This window comes from Otolemur garnettii, unplaced genomic scaffold (assembly GCF_000181295.1).
Source record: "Otolemur garnettii isolate 467f Iridium unplaced genomic scaffold, OtoGar3 scaffold00077, whole genome shotgun sequence".
Taxonomy (NCBI): domain Eukaryota; kingdom Metazoa; phylum Chordata; class Mammalia; order Primates; family Galagidae; genus Otolemur; species Otolemur garnettii.
The window spans coordinates 2,470,682-2,480,975 of NW_003852472.1; the positions used below are offsets into that span (position 1 = coordinate 2,470,682).

The 10,294-nt window shown below is 52.5% G+C and overlaps 1 protein-coding gene across 5 annotated transcripts in view; it reads right to left on the reverse strand.

The window, feature by feature from the left end:
- MLXIPL (MLX interacting protein like) overlaps nucleotides 1-7,576 on the reverse strand; it is a 20,123-nt gene extending 12,547 nt beyond the window's left edge. For 3 of the 5 annotated variants that reach the window (XM_023515691.1, XM_012807890.2, XM_023515690.1), the window contains exons 1-2: nucleotides 7,219-7,576; nucleotides 3,517-3,623 (exon numbers count right to left, since the gene is read on the reverse strand). In XM_023515691.1, coding sequence (XP_023371459.1) covers nucleotides 3,517-3,623; nucleotides 7,219-7,517 — 406 coding nt within the window. In that variant the 5' untranslated portion in view covers nucleotides 7,518-7,576. Of the gene's footprint in view, nucleotides 1-3,516; nucleotides 3,624-6,380; nucleotides 6,487-7,218 lie in introns of those variants that run through there. The other 2 variants (XM_012807889.2, XM_023515692.1) reach the window with 2 other exon arrangements.
- Nucleotides 7,577-10,294: the final 2,718 nt, after the last annotated feature.

Below are 10,294 nucleotides of genomic sequence, written 5' to 3' on the forward strand. Positions count from 1 at the left end.
AGGACGACATAGTAAGACTCTGTCTCAAAAAAAAAAAAAAAAAAGAAAGAAAGAAAAAAATGAAAGAAAAGAAAAGAAAACAAAGAGACAGGCCCATAGGTTTATAGACTCCCAGGGGCCTAGAGAAGCAAGAAGGGTCTCCAAGAGTATCTCCCCCTGGCTTCCCAGGTAAGGAAATGGGCACTAGGAAAGAATAAGTTTGTGTAGGGCCTCCAGAGAGCCAGTGATGAGTGGCCCAGTGCCCTGGACAGGAAGACTATGACAATGTGGCCTTCTGGGCTAGGCTTTGTTTAACACTGATAAGTTTGTCTATTCATTCAGCTCAGCCTTACAACCTTTTGGACAGGGAATACATGGATAAATCGGGGTGCTCACAGCTTCAGGGGAGAGATAAGGAAAGCAAACAAACAACAGAGATAATGCAAAGTGGAAAGTCCTTCTTGCCCATGAGAGGTGCAAAGTACCCTGGAAGCTTGGAGGAAACCAAGAGGATTTTGGAGTGTGGGACAGTGAGATGTGGGTCAGGAAAAGAAGGATCTGGGAGACCAGGAGCCTGCAGAGAGATGGCAGAGCCCTTCCTGGCTGAGCCAAAGGTGAGAAACCATGTGAAGGGGATGAGCCTGAAGTCCTTTCCCTCTGCTGCAGCCCACCTTTAAATCTTTGGTGTGTAGGAAGGGGACGGCCTGACATTTGTTATATACCAGCCATGCACTGCTGCAACTTTCACACTAACAATCCACCCAGCCGTTCACCTTCAGGGGGCCCTTCTGCGCACCAGGCTCTGCGCTAACATATAGTTGATCCCACTGAAAGCTCACAGTGAACCTCAGAAACAAGACCTATCATTGTTCCCATTTTACAGCTGAGCAAGATTTGGCTCTGGGAGGCTGAAGGCCTACTTCCCCCAAGGCCACACAATTGGGGTATGGTAGGGCTTTGACTCAAACCCAGCTGTCTGACTCAGAACCTGGGGTCCTCTGAGCAATTTGTGCAATAGCTGGAGACCAGTATGTCTGAGAGAAGAGCATCAGGCCTCCAACGTTATCAGAAATTCCTTCTGCAGAGTGAAGGATTTGTGTCCCATCCAGCTGTGGGAGGAAGGTGGAAGTGGGAAATCTTGGGGGAGGGGAGACACTGATTACTCCTGGCTTACCAGCTTCCCAGTTTTGGGCTAGGGCCTGTCACGCAAGTTCTCAGAAATGGCAGATTCTGAATGGCATTTTTGTCAGAAAGAAAGAAAGAAAGAAAGAAAGTAAACGGCAGAGACCCAGAGAGGGCATCCAAAAAGCATGTACCTTCCACTTCCCTGAAAACCTCAGCCACTGCCCTGTTGGATAACCTGCCTGTTCTCGAGAGAGGACTAGGACTGGAAGCCAGTGGGAGCAGAAAAGGAGCAGAGTTGGACAGCCCCAGACTTCCAGTTACACTAGCTCTGCTCTTTTTTATGCTCTGTGAAACAGAACAAGTTACTCATCTTCTGAGCCTCAGATTTTGGGGGGATATTAATACCTATCTCCCAGGGTAGCTAGGAGCCTTAAATAAGATGATTTATTCAAGTGTCTGTATGTAGATGAATGGAAACCAGAAAACACTCCCCCTCCTTACTTGGATGGAATCCAGTGTGGCCCGCACAGAGACTACTGCATGTGGTCCCTCCTAGGTTGTGCTCCCAGCTCAGCATAGCCTTTTTGTTTTAAAGTTTTGAGACAGGTGTGGCCTCATGTGGTGGCTCATGCCTGTGATCTTAGCACTCTGGGAGGATGAGGCAGGTGATACCTTGAGCTCAGGAATTCCAGACCAACCTAAGCAAGAGCGAGACTCCATCTCTACTAAAAATATAAAAACTAGGCAGGCGTTGTGGTGGGCACCTGTAGTCCCAGCTACTTGGGAGGCTGAGGCATGAAGATCACTTATACATAAGAGTTTGATGGGTGGTGCCTGTGGCTCAAAGGAGTAGGGTGCTGGCCACATATGCCGGAGGTGGCGGGTTCAAACCCAGCCCTGGCCAAAAACTGCAAAAAAAAAAAAAAAAAAAAAAAAGGAAGAGTTTGAGGTTGTTGTAAGCTATGATGATGCCATGGCACTCAACCCCAGGGTAGAGTGAGACTCTGTCTCAAAAAAAGAAATTAAAGTTTTGAGACAGGGTTTCACTCTGTCACCCAGTGCAGTGGTGTGATCATAGTTCACTGCAGCCATCAACTCCTAGACTCAATCAGTTCTCCTGCCCTAGCCTCTCAAGTAGCTGGCACTAGAGGTAGGTACCACTACTCCTAGCTAATTTTATTTTATTTTATTTTGGTAGAGATGGAGTCGTGCTGTGTTGCCCAGACTGGTTTCAAACTCCTGGCCTCAAGCAATCCTCCCTCTTTGGCCCCCCAAAGTGCTGGGACTACAGGCATGAGCCACTATGCCTAACCCAGGGCAGCCTTTGATCCTGTAGCAGGACTTCACTGGGCTGTACAAGGTCTCTACAAAGGGCTGACAGGCCCAAGTCCTCTCAGCTTCTACTGCCCTGCCACAGCAGGTGGAGGCCAGGAATAGGGGTATCTTTGAATGACTGTGACCTCCTTAAGGGTACATCATTTATTGAACGCCAATTTAATGCCAGGCCCTTTCATACCTGTTGTCCCCCTACCAAACATGAAAAGTAGGACTATTGGCTTTTTTTTTTTTTTTGAGACAGAATCTCATTTTGTTGATAGAGTGCCATGCATCATAGCTTACAGTAACCTCAAACTCTTGGGTTCGAGGGATCCCTTGTCTCAGCCTCTCGAGTAGCTGTGACTATAGGTGCCTGCCATAACACCTGGCTATTTTTAGAGACAGAGTCTCACTCTTGAAATCACGAGCTCAATCCATCTGCCTTCCTTGGCCTCCCAGAGTGCTAGGATTATAGGCATGAGCCACTGTGTCAGGCTATTGGCTTATTTTATAGATAAGGATACAAGTTCAGAGAACTTAGGCACCTAGGCTGAAGTCACTTAGCCAGAAAGGGGCAGAGATAGGGTAGGAAACCAATTCTGGGTAACCCTAAGTCTAGAGTCTCTTCCACTATACTTCACAGCTTCTCTGGCCACAGTGGGCACCTGCTGGGTATTCAGGAAGGACTTGAATGAAAGGCTGGTGGAGACTCATGTAGGGTCCTCAGTTTCTCCATTTACCAAGCGATGCACCTGGCCCTGATGGTGTCTAATGCCCCCTTTTATTCTGTCATTTGAGGCATCTGGCTACACAAATGGATGCAGAATGGGATTTGAACTGTCCCCTAAATCTCAGTCTACCTTAGTGCTTCTGAAGGTAGCCTTTGCTTTGCCCAGTAGAAAGAAGGACCCTTGGGACATATTCCCCAAACCCTCTGGGGATCAGAATCTGGTATTGGGGTTGGGGTCTGATCTCCCAAAAGACTAGAAGCACTCTGCTGGTGCTGGCCCTAAGGGTCCCCAGGGTTTTCCTGGGCAGAGCCCTCTGGCTGGGGAAGGCACCTCCTGGCTGGAGAGGCCTGTGGTGCCCACTCACACTGGATATACCAGGCCCTCCAGATGGCGTTGTTGAGGCGGATCTTGTCTCGGCAGAGCAGCTTGAGGCCTTTGAAATTCTTCCACTTGGGTGAGACCAGCTTGCCACTGTCAGGGAGAGAGGGCTGGATTAGCACAGGGGTAGAATAAGTGGAAGGGGAGGGGAGGGGGGATTCTACATTCTTCTCATGCACTAGGCGTTCCACTATGGTTGGAATTTGAGGGACCCCTCAAATCTGGCCCCTTAATCGTACCTGCCTAAAATTCCTACCCTGAGAGTCAGATCTTTAAAATACCCTTCCAGCCCCCTCCCGGGGCCCTGTGTTCTCTGGAGAGACCTGCTTGTTAATCTACTACTAGAGTTGAAGGAGGCTAGAACCTGTTTATCAGCTCCATCCTATGAACAGCAGCATCCAGCGGCCTCACAAGCATGTCCTGTGGGCTAGTTGGGGAGAGTTCTCAGAGCTATTTCTCACTTAAGGAGAGTAAGAAATGACCTTCTTGAGGGTCAGGAAGAGAAAGAGACCTGCCCAGGGTCACACAGCAGGGACTCACCCAGATCCCCTTAGGCTCAGGAGAGGCACAGGGATGGGTATGTTTGCCTGGATGGAGAGGGAGCCTCTTGACAGGTGGTGGCCTCAGAGCCCTTTGGGGGTCTGCCCCATCCAGAATCCCAGGATGGTGATGTGGACTCAGCTGGAAAATATGCCCTTCATGGGGATACATGGAAGACAATGAACCCTCAGGGCTCAAAGAAAGATAGCTAGCATGGGGAGTGGGAGGCAGTGGGGAGCCAGCACCCTACCCCAACCCTAGTGATGCATCACATTCACAGGATGGAGGGTGCTACTAGGCATAATAGGACAAGTTGATTGCCTCTGGGAAGCTTACTCAGGAGAGGTCATAGACATTCAGGGCTTAGACCCCTGCTGGTCTCTCCTTCTCTCCCTCCTCATCACCTACAACCAGGGTTGTTATAAGTCCCCTCTGGCCCACCTTCCCTACCCCTTGCTCAGATGGGAAGGCTTAGGCCCAAAGATTTAGTATTTTAGAAAGCCAGGCCTCCTTGTTTCTGGGTGCTCTCCCTTATCCCAGCAGTGAGAGGTGGGTGGGTGGCAGTCTGACTTCTCAGCCCCTCTCTGTGCAGCCCTTTGGGTGCATTGGTCATTGGACCCCTTCTTCTCTCTGGTCTCCAAGTTCCTGTGTTTGCTTTGGGGTGGGGTTGAGAGACTGCTACCCAGGGGACAACAGGCCTCATTACCCAAACAGGGTACACAGCCCAGTGCTCTGGCCCACTGGCTGGTCCCTTCCCTCCTGGAGTTAGATAAACACCATCTGTCTAGTAGGGAGACATGGGGTGGGGGTAGAGGAGATTCTGATACCTCCTGGGCCAGCTTCTTTTGGGTGGGGGAGTGGGAGACTTCTGAGTTTGTTGCCTCTGCCTGTATCCCAGCAACCTCCCAGTCTATTCTGATGACCTGGTATCCAACCCCCAACCTGCCTGCCTTTCCTCTCCTATTTTTCTCCCTTGAAGTTATATTATGGCCCAGGGAGGTCTGGGGGAGATGAGAAGGTGACAATATCCAAGCCCAGCAGGAAAGGATTTGGGGCTGTGAGGAGAGGGGCCCAGCTTAGAGGAGCAAAAAGCCCAAGACCAGGGTTCAAGAACTTCTTGCCATGAACAGAAAAATCTGAGACTCTTAGGGATGGGGTGGGAAAAATCTTAGAACTCCTAATTCAGCTCCCTACCCTCACCTTGCAGGAATTACCCTTAGAGCACCCCTAATAGGGTAGTACTTGTACTTGCTTCCCCACATCCCTGAGGCCACTCTTTCTAGCCAGCTCTAGCCATGCACAAGCGAAGAAGGAACAAGTGCTTTCTTCAAGCCTCCAGAACCTGCCCCCTGGGGCTTCCACCCACAGAACCAAAGAACACGTCCTCCTAGAAAAGTCCCCTCTTTGCCCACACTGCCCTGGAGGGTAAAAGCCAGCCACATTTTCTCACTGCCTTCTGGACCCTTTACATGCTGTCCCCTTCCTATCTAGTCACTCCCCTGGGACATTCAGTTCCAAAATCCTCTCCCTTCCAGGAACCCCTATAATTGGGAGTCTTTGAAGGCTAAAACACTGTCCCAGTTTGAGACTTCTGTGTTTTTCCTCTACCAAAAGGAGAAGTGCAAAAGCTGCTCTGGTATGGTGGCCCCCTACCACACCCTCCAGCCCTGGTGCTTAGGCTGATACCTAGGGCAGGCCAGAGATTTAGTATTCTGGCTGTTTGGGGGCAGAAAACACAGCCCTCTCAACCCCAGCTGTTCCTAACTGGGGTTACATCAACCTACAGTCAGCCTCTTAGGGGTGCAGCTCTTGAGTGTGCTCTGCCCCTTACATTGCCCCCTCCCCAGAACCTCCCTTTTTGGTCATCCTTGGTCTGGGGTGGAAGTGAGCCGGCCCAAGCAGAATGGTGTGTAGCATATAGCAGGCAGCCAACACTGAGAGAGGGTGGAAGACCCTCAGGAGGAGGGGTGCCTGCATCCTGTGACCTTAGATGCCCTGTCCCAAGCAGTCTCGTGATGTGGCGGGGGCGGAGAGGGACAGAAGAGACGGGAATTTGAACTTTCCACATGGGTCCGGAGCCCTGGACGATCAGGTTGCAACATGACCTGGGCCCGGGGCCAGAGCATGTGGGCCAAGGTTACTCTGTCTCCAGCCAATGGGGTCGCAGCTTGACGGCCGCGGTTGGGGGTAGCAACACTCCCTAGCAATCTCCACCCCAGCTCCCGCTCCCCTTTAGGCTACAGGTGGCGGTCTCTATCAAGCGGTTCTCAGAAGGGGAGGAGACGGCTGCGGAAGGAGAGGGATATTTACTCAGTGAAAAGATCAAGGACGGCGGATCTCCCTTTCTCCCCTACAGTTTTCGGTTGATAATTTATCCTGGTGTGCTCCGGGGAACTTTGCTCCAGGGCATTGGGCCAGGACTCAGGTTCGCGCCCTCCTCTGAAACGCGGGCGGGGAGCGGAAGCCAGGAGCCCAAGTTAAGCAGGGGTCTCAATTTGCATTGAGCACTCAGCCTAGCACAGGCGACCCGGCCGGGCGAGCCCAGGCCTCCTGCGCACCCGTCCCACGCGGCCTGTAACACCCCCTACCGGGTCGTGGCCCGGAACCCCGTCGAGCTGCGCCTCTTAGGGCCACCCTGAGGCACCCTCCTTCCACCACCCTTGACCTATTCGTGTCCCGGCACTTGGGAGGAGGTAGAATGGGCAACCAAAGGCGCAAGGTGCCGGAATAGAGTGGGTCTGGGGCCGGGGCTGCTATAGGAGAGAGCCCAGGTGGTCAGGTGGAGCAGTCCCGGGGTCAGTGGAGAGTGCGGAGGGGTGGAGATAGTCTAGGGTCCCGGGAACGCAAGGGACGCCTGGCATTTCGGGTGGGGAGGTACAGAGCAGCCAGGACCACAGCGACGGGCCCGATGTGGACCTAGGGAGGGGGTGGAGGGCAGGCGGTCTGCCCGGGGATGAAGTAATGGTGGTGAGGAATAGGAAACAGAATGTTCGCAGGTCTGTCGGAAGCCAGTGGGCTGGGCCGAGGTCAGAGAACGCTCGGGGCTGGGGGAAGGAGGTGTCCAGGCTCGGGTGAGCGAGGAGGTTTGGAGCCCCAGCGCACAGTCCCAAGGAGAGCCGAGGCCGTCGGGCCCCAGAGCCGCCCTCACCTGTAGGCCAGGCTCAAGCACTCGAAGAGGCGAGTGAGTGTGGGGTCGATGCTGCGTGGCCCGAAGTCAGCGAGACCCCCTGGCCCCTCCTGGTCGCGCCGACGGGTCAGCGAGTCGCTGTGCGGCGACGACACCATAAAGTGACCGCTGTGGATGACCTGAGAGCGGAGCAGCCCGCCCGCGCTGCGCCGGAGATTCGGGTCCTCCGAGTCTGTGTCGGAGTCTGAGTCCGAGTCCGGGCTCGGGGCGATCCGTGGGACCTGCAAGCCCGTGGCCAGGCCAGCCAGGGCCCCAGCCATGGCTATCGCTGCCTTCCCTTGCCTGGGCTCCGCCGCCAGGCCGGAGCAGCGCGTGTGAAGCGCGGCCTTATTAACATAGCCACACCCATTCACTCACGGTAGGTCGTTCGAGTGGGCGTGGCCTAGGTGCAGAGAGGTGGGGCTGGATGGAAAGAGCGGCTCCTATTTCGCCCAAAGGGGTCTCGGGAAGGGAGGACAATCGCGCCTCAGTCTAAGAGTACCTCAGTGCCTGGGATTCATGTTTTCAGGGGTGCCCTCCTTTAATGCCTGAGATCATCATCTCAGCCCTTCTCAGTCCTCCACGCAACTGGAATCCCCTACTTCTCTGGAGGCCTTATGTGGTGAAGATGAGGCAATGCTCCTAAAGGGCATGGTCCCAGGACATTGTTGGCACCCCTAGTTACACTGTGATCATCACTGTAGCTGCACCGAGAGGCTCAAGGGTTACGTGAGTGTGAATCTTGCGAGGCCAGTGGGACTCTTACCAGTGATAATGGGTGTCTGGCAAGGTGGAACCTCCACCACCCTCCTCTGGACCACCCCCAGGCCAGCTTCTGCCTAGGAGTTCTGGCCCCTTCTCTCACTGACCCTGAGGTCCAGCTTTTGTTCCTGCTTCTGAAGGCCATTTTCTCACCCTGAGGACAGAAACCAGTCTGAGGCATTCATGTCTGTCACCTCATTGGAGCCCTTAACAATCCTTAAAGGTGGGATTCTGAGGGAGGGATGGAGGGAGGCACACAGGAGCAAAAAACACCCAGGTATCTCAGAGGGGTAGCAACAAAGTCTGATCTAGATTTCCAGACTTCTCTCCAGGGCTGCCCCTATAGTGGGTGGATGGTGGGAGGGGTCAGGGAAGGGCTGAAGGCAAATATTAACCCCACTGTCACATGAGGGAAAGGGGAGGTGGTCAGCTGTGTGTTGGAGCCTTGGGAAAGGTTCACACATAACACTCTCTTCTAGCTCTGGTAGGGTCACACAGTCTTCGGGATCACAATTAACCTACCTGAGGGCTCCAGCAACTGATGAGGGAATGAAGTGAGTACTGGAGGTGGCTCACGGGCTGGCCCTTTCACCCACCTCCCTACCAGTCACCTTACATTCTTGGAGGTTCTCTAGTCCTCCCTGATACCCTCTACAGGAAGTGCATCCTCCCTGCCCATCTCTGCCAGATTGCTCAGGTGGAGGTGGGAGTTCCAATGCCCACTCCAGTCTACCTCCTCTGGAGGGAATCTGCCCCACTTCAGAGCGCCATCTCAAGAGGCCTTTTTGGGATCCTGGGCACAGACTAACAGGGTGATATTTACCTCTGCATGCTTGACTGGCTTCTCCCCCTACCTCTCTGTGGGGCCTTTGAGGCAAGACTGTCCCCTAGAGTCTCTGAATCCCTACAGTGGGCACCCACAGACCTGGGGAATGCTTAGAGAAAGGAGCATGATGCTAAGAGGAGCCAGTGGGCTGTTGTGGGAGGTAGGGTAGGAAGCAAGAGCTCCTTCCACCCCTCTCTTTTGGAGGCCCTGGCTCAGGTGGAGATCTGAAATGATCCCTGCTCTGCTACTAATTCCATAAACAACCCCGGGTGATATCTTACTGGGGATCTGTCTCTCCATCTGCAAAATGGGGAGAATGAATTCAGTGATCTCTTTGGGTCCTGCTGCCTTGGTTGCAAGTCTCTGCTATCAGCACCCCCAGATCACCCCACCTTGCTCTCCCCTCAGCCACCTGTCTCCAGGAGAAAATCTCACAGTTATCTCCTTTAGTTCCAGAGACTTTCCCCAAGAACTAGGTCTGATTAGGGTGGGCGGATTATAAGTGAATTCTCTCCTTCAGCCCACACCATCAAATGCCCCTCAGCAGGCATCTGCCTTTCCACTCAGGCCCTAACAACACCTTTGTAGGTATAAGCACTGAAAAGACAAGCCCTGCTCTTGCAATTCAATACAACACTAAAGAGTACAACAAATGTGAGGATGCCCACAAATTCTGATCTCTCCTGTGATGACATGACACAAACATTTCAGGGTGCTCTTGCTTAGAAGACAACATAGCCTTGGTACGAGTTGGCCTGCCTTATCCTCTCCCCTGCTTTTCTCATTTGGCCTCTGTTACCTACAACCCAGTGTTTATAGCCTCTCTATAATCAAGTCTGTTCACAGTCCATGGAGGCGTAGGACAAGGTCCTGACTTGGGTGTGAAGACCTGGCTGTCTCCAGTGATCCCGTCTAACACCATACCCTCCCTGCCTCCAAGTTTTGGTTTTTAGGATTCACCCATCTTTTTTTGGAGACAGGATCTTGCTCTGTTGCCCAGGGTGGAGGGCAGTGGGTGACACAATCATAGCTCCCTGCTGCCTCCAACTCGAGCAATCCTCCTGTCTCAGTCTCCCCAGTAGCTGGAACTACAGGTGCCCAGTTCACCAATCTTCAAGTGCTCCCTCCAACACTTTCTCCAGGTTCTACAGGTTAATATCTCTGAGTTTCCACAACCCTTGTTCTAATACAAACTCTAATTTCATTCTGCTTAGGGTTTATAATAGGTGGTACACATGCCTTTCTTTCCCTCTAGATGGTAAATTTCCTGAAAGCAAGAATTATATCTTATTTTTCTCTGTAGCCCATTTCTTTCTCAAGTGCAAAAGTGCAAATAAGTACTTGCTGAATGAATAAGTTTATAGGACATCTATCTACAAGGTACACCCTCTCCATCCATCTGTCCATCTTACCCATCCATTTACACACACATAGAAAAAATGTGTTAAGTACATATTATATGCCTGTCCC